General features: G+C 40.7%; 1 protein-coding gene across 1 annotated transcript in view; it reads right to left on the bottom strand.

The window, feature by feature from the left end:
- LOC131328783 (succinate-semialdehyde dehydrogenase, mitochondrial) overlaps positions 1-14,413 on the bottom strand; it is a 41,259-nt gene that overhangs the window by 23,078 nt on the left and 3,768 nt on the right. Inside the window, exons 4-12 of the mRNA XM_058361684.1 lie at positions 13,907-13,955; positions 5,012-5,099; positions 4,800-4,910; positions 4,106-4,168; positions 3,870-3,980; positions 2,510-2,575; positions 2,318-2,395; positions 2,145-2,222; positions 161-227 (exon numbers count right to left, since the gene is read on the bottom strand). Coding sequence (XP_058217667.1) covers positions 161-227; positions 2,145-2,222; positions 2,318-2,395; positions 2,510-2,575; positions 3,870-3,980; positions 4,106-4,168; positions 4,800-4,910; positions 5,012-5,099; positions 13,907-13,955 — 711 coding nt within the window. The remainder of the gene's footprint in view (positions 1-160; positions 228-2,144; positions 2,223-2,317; positions 2,396-2,509; positions 2,576-3,869; positions 3,981-4,105; positions 4,169-4,799; positions 4,911-5,011; positions 5,100-13,906; positions 13,956-14,413) is intronic.

Raw genomic sequence — 14,413 nt, 5'->3', positions numbered from 1 at the left:
TTGTGCTGGACTCTCAAGGATACTCCCTTGGTCCATGTATTTTGGTTTTCCATCATGTTAAGATGAATTGCCAAAACAATGTGTCTGATGTGAATGGCATAATATCTGGATCTGTAGAACAAAAATTCAAAAGAAATAGGCTGAGTGTACTGACTTATACCTTCTTGCACAATTATTCTATTAGCACAGACGCATGTTTGTCCACTATTGCGGAACTTTGTTGCCAACTGCATCGAAAAATTAGATGTAAACAGTTCACTCAAACAAAAACAGAAAGCTAACAAAACAGAGAACTTTTGCTAAAAAATCACAAAGCACTTGAACACGGCAGTATGCGAGTGCTAGGAGAAACATAACAGGGAGATAAAAGAGAAGCCACTTCTCTTCTTCCACATGAGTCCCACTACCGGCTACCCTGGGAAATCCACATGCTTGGGAAAAAAGAAATAGTAATGCACAACTATTTCCAGAGGAAAACTTAAAGTTGCAGCAAGAAGTACAGAGAATTACTTGGCAGCAGTAGCTAAAATAAAATTCATCCCAAAACCTGGTGGACCTCCTCAAACTAGTAATCACGCTGCGAAAGAGTCTTTCAAGAACTAATTACACTAAATTTATGAACAAAGGATGAAACAGCTTCTATCAGAACAGTTACGGCTATGAGGATTCTGTTTTGTGTGATGATGTATTGATTAGCCATTACTTGCATTGCAAAGAATACTGCGACTCTATGGTTCAGAAAATTACGTCACAGAAGAGCAGCCAATACATATGCTTTCAATGAAGTTGGACAGGTATCATCTAATCTAGCGGTAAACTAAGAAGACGCCATCAAGGATCTGGGAAGACCATCTAGCCAACTGGTTGATGATCATGGATTTGTCCACAAACTTCAAAAGATTGCATTGGTATACTTCCACATTAATAACAAACATCCAAAAGTAAATTGTTAGAATCTGGCAGGAGCTGAAGAGTCCTGGAACTTCTGGTCAATAACTTTTACCTCTATCAAACCTTAACAAAGCAGAAGCTTCCAATGATTCATACTATATCAAGAACCAGACATTTGCAGTTTCACAGCTGTACAACCATATCTGCTAATAAAATTCAACTAGAAGGGATCTGCACATTTCAGTTCCAAACCTCTTTTCGGCATGTTGGAAAGATTCACCAAGAGACCTTAGCTTCCAAGAGCAAGGCTATGTTCTTTCACACTGTGGACTTCAGATTTACTGCAGTCACATTGTTCAGGACTCATTCTGTGGGTAAATTCTGTCCAAGGTTGAGCGTAACAGAATGGAACCTTCGTGCTATGACGGCTTTAAATGTTCCAGTTAAAACAATGGCTTCAATTCTGTACAAAAGTTACTACTATAATCTTACTACATTTCTAGCTCAAAAGATCTCAAACCAACTAATCCCCAGCTATTACATTTCCAGCTGTTTCTCCAAAAAAAAAAAACAAGGAATTTAAATTGAAACACCGCAAAAGAACTATAGCCATAAACAGAATGGCACCAAAAAAGAGTACCTCACATCTACCCAGCAACCAAGCAAACATATGGTGTTTTGAATGTTTTTACAGCCACATATATACCTAACACCTCCTCCCACATTCCAACTTCGGGACTCGGCAAACTCTTAAGCCTAGTCAAGGCCCACTGGACATGAACAACAGGCTACAGAGTGACCTCATGCTATGGATTCCCCAGCCCATATCACCGTTTGAATGTTTTAACCAGGATATTGTGAATAACCCGAAGTCCTTCCCCTAAAGAGCTAATATTAAATGTGCTCATTCTTTCCACTTCCATATGCAATGCAATATCTATTCAAACAGCTCCAGTGTGGGACTAAACAGGCTCACAAATCAGAGTCACACCAAAAAAGATTAGGATGTCCAGGGACAATAATAAACCTTTTCCATCAGAGAGGGGGGGGGGGGGGTTAACAGGTATGATAATCTTCCAAACAATAGAAAGGACCCTGAGGATGATCACGTCACATCATTTTCTACACCCTTGCTTTTTCAAAATCAGACACATCAGTTGGTACACAGTCAACCCAATTACACATGACAGTCATCATTAGTGACTGAATAATATCACATCACAATCATTCTGTTTAGACAGGTCCTGACTTACGGTTCCTTTTATTGCGACATCCAGGTCTGCATCGTCAAAGATTATGCAAGGAGCATTCCCACCAAGTTCCAGTGAAATCTAACAAAGTCAGGCTAAACGTATTTAGGGGTATGATAGATATGTCATCTTAAATTCTGAATCCATGTTGCAGTCACTTAGTTTCTTGTGCATACCTTCTTAACGGTCCCAGCAGCACCTGCCATCAATTTCTTCCCAACAGCGGTTGAACCAGTGAATGTAATCTTCCTTACCTAAGTTTTAAGACAGAACAAGTAACAACTGTTTTGCCATATGTAATTACAAATAATAAAAAGAATCATAAAAATGCCACACAAAGAAAGGACACAGATACATAAAGTAGAAACCTCTGGACTTGCAAGCAAAGCATCCCCAATAGCAGAAGCATTTCCCATGACAACATTGACAGCACCCTATTACATTTTTTTGCACAGAACACCATTAGAGAAAACAAATCAACACCACTGATCAATATGATACAACAGCAGTAGCGAGAAGAACTGAAACATCATTCCTCTACTTCAGCAACATACAATAACATCATCGGTCAGGTGCATCGACCACCCCTAATCATCAAACTACTCATGGATGTTGCCTTCCTCTGACGTACTAATTCTTTTGACGTCAAATGGTTACCGTACAAATAGGTCATGACACACAGTAAGTACCACAGACAGACGGAAAATACAAAATAACAAGTTTGAATTTACAGCTGTTAACAATGATTCAAAAGCATTTCCAGATATAACAAGAAATATACCCCACGATTTGCTTCCACACACAATACAGATGCATCTGTATTTATTTCAGGATTAATATGATATTATGCTTCTTTAGCTCAGCAATGACATGATGCATATTCAGCAAGATTACTTCTAGCAAATTGGAAAAGAGAGCAACCTTGTATGAGATGGGCATTGTCTGTCAAACCATCAGATTAACTTAACAAACAATGTGCTGACAAAATAAAGGAATTTAAGACAACAGAAAAACAATATAAGGGGGTCGGTCCACCCATCAATTTCCACAACTTGGTTTCCTCTTTTCTAGCTGCTTTTTATGGGCCCCAGTAAAACAGAATATATTGATATGGAGGGTCAATCACTGTGGAACTGCAGTAATAAAATCCCATGCTTATCCTGGCTATTAAGTTATTAACTTTAACATATTGTCATGTTTGGCAGAAAACAGAAACTATTAAATGATAAGTACAGAGAATCCACAAGAGGGAGATAGTTGGTGTGATTTCTCATTTCCTTTATAATCGTTATGATAAAGTTCAGGAACAGTACACGCTATTAAAGGAGATATCAGCCCTCCATATTAGAATCGCATAATGTCAGTTCACATTCCCTATTTAAAATGGTGTGATATTTGTAGAACGAGAAGTTCAAAATCAAATCCCATTCTCCCTCAAAAGGATATAGTTGGTAATACAAAGTGATGAACAATGAACTCTTCCAAGTTCCAATGTAGCCACTCGATATGGGTGAGCTAGACTTGACAAGTATTGTTGAATATTCCTTGATTTATACAACCACTCACCATGGGTGGGCTTAGTCTTATCCATTTGGTATACTTGTGATCATTCCATCTCTTATTCACCAAAAGAAGAAAAAAAATGAACTCTTCCAATGCCAATACATTCATGCATGCATACCAATGCATCGGGACACATACATTTGTCATGCTTATATAGAGGATTACCGGTGGTATTCCAGCTTGAAGGGAGAGCTCAGCTGCCGCTAGAGCAGTCAGGGGTGTAAGTTCAGAGGGCTTTACGACCACAGTACAGCCACAAGCAAGGGCAGGACCAACCTGTTACAATGGTGGAGGGGAAAAAGTCACAGAGACATGCATCAAACAGGTTGTTTACTTCCAAAATGCTATATATCATGCACCACTGGACAATTATGGAAGGTAAGAAATCCGAAATAACCCACCTTTCGAGTAATCATTGCCAAGGGAAAATTCCAGGGTGCAATTGCACCAACAACGCCTACGGGCTGCAAAAATGGGGGGAAAAGACTCATTTAATACAACAACAAAGGATGAAATGATGTTGACTTCTCAACAAACATCACAACCATCACAACCACAACCACGCCAAAAATGTACAGATTAAGCAAAATTGATTGCTCCAAAGAAAGCTAAAACCATGAAGAATCAAATAACCTTTTTTATGGTTATTGAGAGGTTGGACATAGACTAGTTTTTTTTTTTAACAGGATGTACGCCCAGCTTGGACATAGACCAGTTGATCCCCATGAGATGAATTGATTATAGTTAACCATCGACCTTGTCAGATAAAATATGTAGCTTTCTGTACATGTTAGGCGCATATACCAAAATCTTCCCAAATCACCATACTTACCATGTCTATGCATGTGTATTAGTACTAAAGATTTAAGCTCTTCAAGTTACCTAGTATTAAAATATATTGCTTTCATCCTACACAACTGCGTCCTTGGAAAGCGTTGACCCACTTCGGTTTCCTACAGGTTTCTGTGTCGAAACCTCATTTTTTCTCAGCCACCAACCACAAGACCTTGATACCATTCAATAATGCCTCTTTAAGCAATATAGATCGAACTCTTACAAATAGACTGTCAAGACAAAGGAAAGGAAGAAGTTCACCTGCTTTAAAACAAACAACCGACGATCAGGCAGTGTCGATGGAATTATATCACCATACACACGTTTAGCCTCCTCTGCAGCGAACTCAATAAAACTGGCTCCATAGATCACCTGTAAATTCCATGTATAGAATCAAACTATGCAAAATATTGATGGAGGATGCAGTGCCAGACACTAATGCATGGATTCCTAAATGAAGGGCAGTCCAATACCTCACCAATTGCTTCTTTCAAAGGTTTTCCTTGCTCTAAGGTAATAAGTTGTCCAAGCTCTTCTTTGTGGGCAACTATCAAGTCATACCTTGAAGTATATGTGCAAAGAAACATCATAAAGACTCATGCAGGCATAAACATATTAACAAAAAGAAAAATGAATTAATAAGCCTCATCATGCACATGTCTCTCAATCATTCCACAAATTTGTTTTTGAGATGAAAAAATCCACATTCAATTAAAGACAATGTCATAAGTGCCTATCTTGCAGTGTCATTCACAAAGTGGTCGTACAACATTCATGTAGTAGCATGAATTGCACGATTTTAACGGTATATCAGATTATGTACCATACCATGATATTCAATGCCCATTCAAGTAATACAAAAAAATTGCAAATCTAAATAGTAGTTCTGTGGAGATTATCTCACCTCTAAAATTACGAGTGAACTTAGAATAGATTGTGCCACGTTGGCTAACTATCAGCAAGTACATGAGCTTGGAAGGCCTCTTTACTCATAGATAGGTATAGTCAATTGCTTTTGAGTTGGATGCTTTAACATGGTATTGGATATAGACTGCAAAGGATTTTGCAAAAACTCTCTAGATTGATTCCCTTTTTTCTGTGTCTGTTAGATTATTGTGGGTTTATTTGTAATTAGTTAATTAGTTGTTCTATCGTGTAACTAGTTCCTTCTCTAGGACCATAGTGTAATTAGTCTAGTGTCTTGTATAACTATCCCACGTTGTAATCAGTTCTATTCTATGAGAAAATAACCCTAATCTTTGGGTTCCCATTCCATGTCTCTCTCTTCCTTACAACTTCACATGGTATCAGAGCATATGGATCCAACATCAGCTTATTGCTCCTCATTATCTTCATTCTAACTGCTGACAGCTTCTTGTGACCATTGCCCAACGTCTTGCAATTGCCGACAACCATCACATCGCGTCCAGCAACCATTGCCAACCATTACCCAACCTCCGGCGATCTTCGCGACTCTCAGGTAACCTTCCAGCGACCTTCGTGGTGGCTGTCTAGTGCAGAAGCTGAGTATAGAGCTATGGCACATGGAGTTTGTGAGCTCTTATGGCTCCAAATAGTGTTACGTGATTTGGGAATTTCTGATAATGGTCCTATGAAACTCTACTGTGACAACAAAGCTACCATAACATTGCTCATAATCCTGTTCAACATGACAGAACGAAGCATATAGAGATTGTCAGGCACTTCATCAAGGAGAAGCTGAGCGAGGGTTTGATATGTATGCCTTTGTGAGATCCGAAGATCAATTAGCTGAGATATTCACAAAAAGGACTTGGTTGCAAGAGTTTCCACCCCATTGTGTTCAAGTTGGGCTTGATTGATATCTTCGCACCAACTTGAGGGGAAGTGTTAGATTATTGTGGGTTTATTTGTAATTAGTTAATTAGTTGTTCTATTGTGTAACTAGTTCTTTCTCTAGGACCATAGTGTAATTAGTCTAGTGTGTTGTATAACTATCCCACGTTGTAATCAGTTCTATTCTATAAGAAAATACCCCTAACCTTTGGGTTCCCATTCCACGTCTCTCCCTTCCTTACAACTTCACAGTGTCATATGTGCACTTTGTTTTGTTGTGATCCTTGTATTCTAGATCCTTTGTTTACCTTTCCATTCGTGTGGGAGTGGTACTTGGCCAACATTGGTCCATTATCACCTCAAGAACTATTATGAGTCTGAGCGGCCTCCCCCCTCCTAACCAATTGTCATGAGTCGGATGCTTTAACAAGGTATCTGAACAACTTTTGGCCTGTACCTTTACAAGACATATCTTTAGCATGCAAATATACCTTAAAGTCAAACTGTCTTGGGTTAACAGATATCTTGTACCACCTCTCAAGTTCACACACAAAATAGAAAGATATGACAGATGTACAAACTGTTTCCTTTATTGTTCGACTGAAAAAAAACTGAGGAATGATTACCCATGTGCATTGTAGTGCTTATAGAAATGGAGTCACTATAGATTCAAGCAGTCTCGTAAATTGGTGGGGAGAACAACCTCAAATTTGATTGGCTAAGCCAATGGTGGAAAGGATATTGTCATGGGGGTGGACATGGATTGTAGCTACAAGAGTTTTGTGGCATTGCTTGCTTCTGAAGTTGCTTGGCTCTGTGCAGCTTTGGAAAGCAGAATAATGGAGTTGATGGAGTGAGTTTGTCTTTAGTTACTAGACTTGGGATACAGTGGTTCGGCGCTAAAACCTGATATATACATATACACACACAAGAATTAAGCTTTTGAGGTGTGTCTTAAGGACAGTGAGAATAGAAAAAGGCTTTGAATCCATCATTTGTGTTATTAAAGATGAGGAAAAGTGTATAAAGTGTTAATGAACCCTTACACACATACCTTTATTTATATTACTCTAGAGAGTTACACATACATAAGATAGACGATGTGGGACAAACCCACCATCTCCAATAAACACTTCTAACACTCCCCTCAAGCTAGAGAATAGATATCACAAAATCCCAGCTTGTTACATAAAAATTCTAAACGAGGTTTAAACAATGATTCGGTAAAAACATCTGCTATCTGAGCACCTGTGGACACAAAAGGCATAGCCAACACACCACCATCAACCTTCTCTCGAACGATATGACAATCTACCTCAATATGTTTGGTTCTCTCATGAAACACAGGGTTCGAAGCGATATGTATTGTAGCCTAATTGTCACAATACATAGGAATGGGTAACTGCACCCTAAATCCCAGCTCCTCAAGAAATGATCTCAACCAAACAACCTCACATGTAGTATGAGCCATGGCACGATACTCTGCTTCTGCACTAGACCTTGCAACAACAGTCTGTTTTTTCTTACTTTTCTAGGTAACTAAGTTGCCGCCAACAAATGTACAGTAACCAGTTGTTGAACGTCTGTCAAAAGGTGACCCTGCCCAATCTGCATCAGTAAACGCCTCAACACACAAATGACCATTGGAACGGTAAAATAAGCCACGTCCAGGATGAGCCTTAAGATACTTCACAATACGATTACAAGTTTCCCAATGTGGAAGACGAGGAGCAGACATAAGCTGACTCACCATACTACCAGCAAACGAGATATCAGGACGTCTATTGGTAAGATAATTCAACTTACCAACCAAGCGACGATATTGGTCTGGATGAAGAAATTCCTCTCCCTCATCAACGCAAAGTTTGACATTAGGATCCATTGGAGTCTCCACAGGTTTGGCTCCCAGCAAACCTGTCTCATCTAGAATATCCAACACATATTTCCTCTGGGACAAACTAATCCCATCCTTAGACCTTGCTACCTCAATACCCAAGAAATATCGTAGCTTACCCAAGTCTTTAGTGTGAAACTGACTTAGTAAAAACTGTTTCAACTCACCAATCCCTTTCTGATCATCTCCAGTAATAATAATGTCATCTACATAGACAATGAGCAATACTTTCCCTCGAGCCGACATAAGGGAAAACACAGAATGATCTGATTGACTTCAATGCATGCCAAATCTCAAAATAGCCTCACTAAACTTGCCAAACCACGCTCGAGGAGATTGCTTAAGTCCATAAAGTGCCTTGCGAAGGCGACATACCTTGTGATGCTCCCCCTGAGCAACAAACCCAGGTGGTTGCTCCATATATACTTCCTCTTGGAGATCGCCATGGAGAAAGGCATTTTTTACATCAAGCTGATGCAACGGCCAACCAAAAGTGGCAGCAAGAGAAATAAGAATCCGCAAAAAGCCAAGCTTGGCAACAGGAGAGAACATTTCAGAATAATCAAAACCATAAGTCTGGGTGTAGCCTTTAGCAACCAAGCGAGCTTTGTGACGCTCAACAGTGCCATCAGGAAGATACTTGATAGTATAGACCCAACAACAACCAATAGTAGATTTCCCAGCAGAAAGAGTAACCAACTCCCATGTGCCATTAGTATGAAGAGCAGACATTTCATCCGCCATAGCTGTCCGCCACTCAGACCGAGATAATGCCTCCTGAACAGTTTTAGGAACAAAAACGAAAGAAACAGTAGTAGTGAAAGCACGAAGGGATGGAGAGAGATGAGTATAAGAGAGAAACTGAGAAATAGGATGAGAAGTGCTCGAGAGATTAGAAAAACCATATTTTGCCGGGGGATGACGATTCTCACAAGTCGGATATCGAGGAGCAGGTGGATCCGGCAACGGGGGAGAAGACGGAGGCGTGGGCACAGAGGGTTCGACAGACTAGAATGGTTCTGTAGGCAGAGGTGGTGCCTGAGGCGGGGTTTGTGCTAGAGACGGAGGCGGTGCTGATTTTCATCCGCCATAGTTGTCCGCCACTCAGACCGAGATAATGCCTCCTGAACAGTTTTAGAAACAAAAACGGAGGAAACAGTAGTAGTGAAAGCATGAAGGGATGGAGAGAGATGAGTATAAGAGAGAAACTGAGAAATAGGATGAGAAATGCTCGAGAGATTAGAAAAACCATATTTTGCCGGGGGACGACGATTCTCACAAGTCGGATATCGAGGAGCAGGTGGATCCGGCAACGGGGGAGAAGACGGAGGCGTGGGCACAGAGAGTTCGGCAAACTGGAATGGTTCTGTAGGCAGAGGTGGTGCCTGAGGCGGGGTTTGTGCTAGAGACGGAGGCAGTGCTGATGCTGGGAAACGACGAACATATACCTGCAAAGGTTGGGGTGGAACAGTGCCAGTAGGAACAACCATAGGTAACACAGACTCGAGTGTAAAAAGATCATTGGTAGTAACAGGGTCCGATTAATATGGCAATGACTCATTAAACGTGACATCAACACAGACAAATTGACGACGTAAAGTAGGAAAGTAACATCAATAGCCTTTCCAGGTGTGTGAGTATCCCAAAAAGATACACCTAAAAGACCGAGGATCAAGTTTACTCCCATCAGGATCAAGAGCATGAACATAACAGGTGCACCCAAAAACCCGAGGAGGTAAAGAGTGGAGAGGCCTACCGGAAACAAGAACGTATGGGGAACCTGACCACCTAAGACCGTAAAGGGCATACGGTTGATCAAATAACATGCAGTGAGAACGGCGTCACTCCAATATGACTTAAGAACCTGAATTTGAAATAATAAGGCACGCATAACCTCAGACAAGTGCCGAATCTTGCGCTCAGCAACTCCATTTTGTTGTGGAGTCCGAGAGCATGACGATTGGTGAATAATGTCATGATCATCGAAAAACTGAGAAAGAAGATGGTGAAAATATTCAAGGGTATTATCGGAACGAAATATCTTAACACAAGTATCAAACTAATTTTTTACTTCCATGTAAAAAGTTTTAAAAACAGATTTCAATTCAGACCGCTCTTTTCAGTAGATAAAGATATGTAAGACGAGAAAAGTCATCCACAAAAATAACATAGTATTGAAAACCAGAAACACTGGGCACATGAATAGGCCCCTAAATGTCTGAATGAACTAACTGAAAAGGACGCGACGCACGACGCTCAACCCTAGGTAAAAAGTGACTCTACGGTGTTTACTAAACTCACAGACTTCACAAACTAACTTATTAATGGAATGACAATAGGGCACAAGGTGCTTCAAACTCTGAAGAGAGGGATGACCAAGACGACAGTGCTGTTGGTATGGAGACTCTGATGTCTGAAGAGCTAAAGGTTGAGGAACAGTTAAGTAGTATAGGCCACCTCGCTCAATGCCCCCACCAATCTTCCTCCCCGTCTTGAGATCCTGAAAAACACAGCCATGAGGAAGAAATGTGACGGAACAATTTAAGGATTTTGTAAGACGGCTCACAGACATAAGATTAAACGGGAAACGAGGAACATATAATACAGATGATAAAGTAAAAGAGGAAGTGACAAGAACTAAACCGAAACCAGTATCAACAGTGGTAGAACCATCAGCTAAGGTAACATGAGATGTTCTACCAACCGGTTGTCGATCAAAGAAAGTAGATGTACCAGTCATATGATCTGTGGCTCCTGAGTCAATAACCCAAGGAGAGGAAGAAGATGAGGCAACACAAGCAACATATGAACCGGTCTGAGTAAGCGTAGCAGTAGAGGATCATGTCGCAGCCTGAAATGACAAAAAACGTTGGTACTCCTCAGCTAAAATAGCCACACTATCGGCAGAGGATTGAGTAAACTGTTCAATATCCTCCTGAAAGATAGCAGCCTGATGAGCTTGGGGAAAGCCTTGAAGATTATAACAGAACTCCGCCGTATGATTTGTTCCCTAACAATGAGTGCAAAATCTCGAATCACGGCCACGACCGCGGCCACCTCCCCCTGATATGCGACCCCCACGATTATCAGAACCAGAGTCACGGCCACCAAAGCCCCAACCACAACCAAAACTATGGCCTCCAGAGTCACAACCGCGACCTCCAAACCCAGAATCACGGCCGCCAAAGCCACGACCACTCGCCCCATAATCGCGGCCACGACTACTAAACCCTGAATCACGACCGCGACCACAACCATGGTTGACAGAGAGAACAGAGCTGTCAAAAATAGCGGAAGACAAAGCAGAACGACCAGAAGTCGGTGCAGAAATAGACAATGCAGAAATAGACAATGACTGCCAGAGACGACTGAATACCTCGCTGAGGGGAGGTAAGTCACGATTTCCCAAAATTACCCACAGGGCCAAAAGTGGATGATGCACCGGATAAAAAACGAGTAACCCTCATGCGTTCACGCTGGCGCCTTATAACCTGAATATCAGCAGTAAGTGGCTCACATATATCCAATTCATTACAAATGCGCCGAAACTTAGCATAATAATCCTCAAAAGAATCATCACCCTGAGATATATTAAAGAAAGACTGATGAAGATCATATGTGCGACGGAGATTGTTGACACCTGAATACAACTCCTTTACCTGTGCCCACACCTCTCTAGCTGTATCACAGAACATCAACGTACTAGCAACCTGTTCCGTCATACTATTCCATAACTCTGAACCAACACGGGCATCAACAGCTTTCCATGCCTTATATGTGGGTTCAGCAATAGCAGGAGGCTCATCAATCAAATAAGAGTCCTCAGACTGACCCATATAATACACATCAACAGCTTTAGCCCAAAGAACATAATTGCCCCCATTTAATGGTGTGGAGGTAATAGGACGCCTCTCGCGAGACCAAGAACCACTCGATAAGCTACCAACAAGAGTAGAACTAGAGCTAGAAACAGTACCAGAATCAGAATCCTTCTTCTCAAACATTTTACCGAACAATGGAGGGGCAACAACCAATAACTAGCATATAACCAATACGCAACCAAAGCAATACCAACCAAGCAGAATACCAATTACTATTGATCAACAAAATCAACTAATATACTAACATCGAACTGGTCACCAGACTGGATAGGTACCCAATATCAGCAACCCCAACATAACAGATTCTTTACAACCACCAGTACACCACATGACAGAGATACTTGACAAGAATAGCATAGAAAATAGTTACCAGAACGAGAGAAACATCAACGGAAATTGCAAAGACGAGAAAACAAGGCCCAGTGATGCGTGTCAGTGCATGGAGATGGTCGCCGGAACAGTGATGAACAGGGCGCAATGAACAGTAACATGATGAACAGTAACATGATGAACAGTACTGTCAATGAACAGTAATTGGTGAATAGGATTAGGGTTAGGGTTAAGATAGGCTAGGATTAGGATAGGGTTGCGGTGGTTTAGGGTTAAGGTTAAGAGGGTGGTGTATTAGGATTGTGGTGGTTAAGGATTAGGGTTAAGGTTACGCTCTGATACCATGTTATTAAAGATGAGGAAAAGTGTATAAGGCATTAATGAACCCTTACACATATACCTTTATTTATATTACTCTGGAGAGTTACACATACATAAGATAGACGATGTGGGACAAACCCACTATCTCTAATAAACACTTCTAACAATTTGGAGACATAGGAGGATGGAGCTCATAACTTCATATAGGTCGAGTGCGAGAAGACACTTTCCTATAGTACTGAAAAGAAACTAATATGATGCAGCAGAACGGCTTTTGTGTATGCCCTTTAATTGGTTTTCATTATGGCTCAAAGGTAAGCAGAATTAGCGTTTTGCAAGGTTTGCAAGGTTTGTTCAAACAAAGAGGTAGAGTTGGAGATATTTCACAAAGTTGTAGTAGTTTAAATGAATTTTGAAAAGCATACTAGCACTCATTGGGTGGGGAAGAGGTTGGCATTAGATTTTCCCTTGTTTCACCATGTGACAGCACATAAGGATATGCCAAAGTCGAAGAGTATCCACATAATTGGTATCCCACTGATTATGCTTCCGTGCTTAGTTAAATACTTAAATCACTTAAATTTATGTGATGACACAAACCCAAAATGGCTTGAAACGATAACAAGAAAAATTGAAATGTAAGTCCAATCTTGAGGGATTCTGACATGAAACCGTGATAACACAACACGAAGCAACTCCCGCCCCTACTGGACATGGCCTATTCGGGCTTGGACTGAGCTCATTTGTAAATGGATGGGACCAATAATGAGCTGAGCCCTAGCTACTGTGGCCTAACCATGAGAAACATCTAAACTCCATTGTCTTGGTAATTCGCTAATTCATTTAAAGTACTGCCACTAAGTACTCGTTGTTCGGTGTCCAGGGTATACCGAGGAGAAGCCTAACCTATGGCATTGAATACTGACTGCCCTCATGCTCAAACCCACAACCTAGATGCAAGTCTGTTGAGTTTCTTACCACTGAACAAATTGCCAACCCTTTTTGGTAATTCACATATGGAAGGAAAAACAATTACAAGCTTTTGTAGAAATATTCGCCAGATCATTAACATATTTATGCAAGTACTATCAGCATAAAATACCATCAGATAAGAGCTTTTTTTGTACCATTTCCGTAGGCATTTGCTCCTTTCAGCAGCGGTAACTTTGCTCCATGCTACACAAATAAAAGAACGTCACCTATTACTACAACAACTATGGCCGTCCAAATTTAACTTGCAGAGCAATCAAATCAATTAAATCATGTGAAGTGTTTCACATTCAAATCTATCTCTAAAGCAACTAAACTGACTGCCACACTTATAATGTGGTAATAAACTTATGCCATGTTTGTTTACCTGCATCTCACGGCACAAGTAGTACAATGTAACCATTTATAAGGGGAACCAACTACCAACTATCAATGATAGCGTCTTGTCCAAGCGCCTCCAAAAGCCTAGCTCTGATATCATGTTAAAGCATCTAACTCAAAACCAACTGACAATTAGTGGAGAGGCCGCCCAGGCTCATATAATAGGTTTGGAAGTTATATTTGACCAACATGGGACAAGCTCTAACAATCTAAAAATCTTCTTTTACTTCTACGATACCCAACATCTTTAACTTTTTCTCATA

The sequence above is a fragment of the Rhododendron vialii genome, chromosome 6a (genome assembly GCF_030253575.1).
Source record: "Rhododendron vialii isolate Sample 1 chromosome 6a, ASM3025357v1".
NCBI lineage: Eukaryota > Viridiplantae > Streptophyta > Magnoliopsida > Ericales > Ericaceae > Rhododendron > Rhododendron vialii.
Note: the sequence above shows the minus strand (reverse complement) of the source record. Positions and strands in the feature narration are given on the sequence as shown.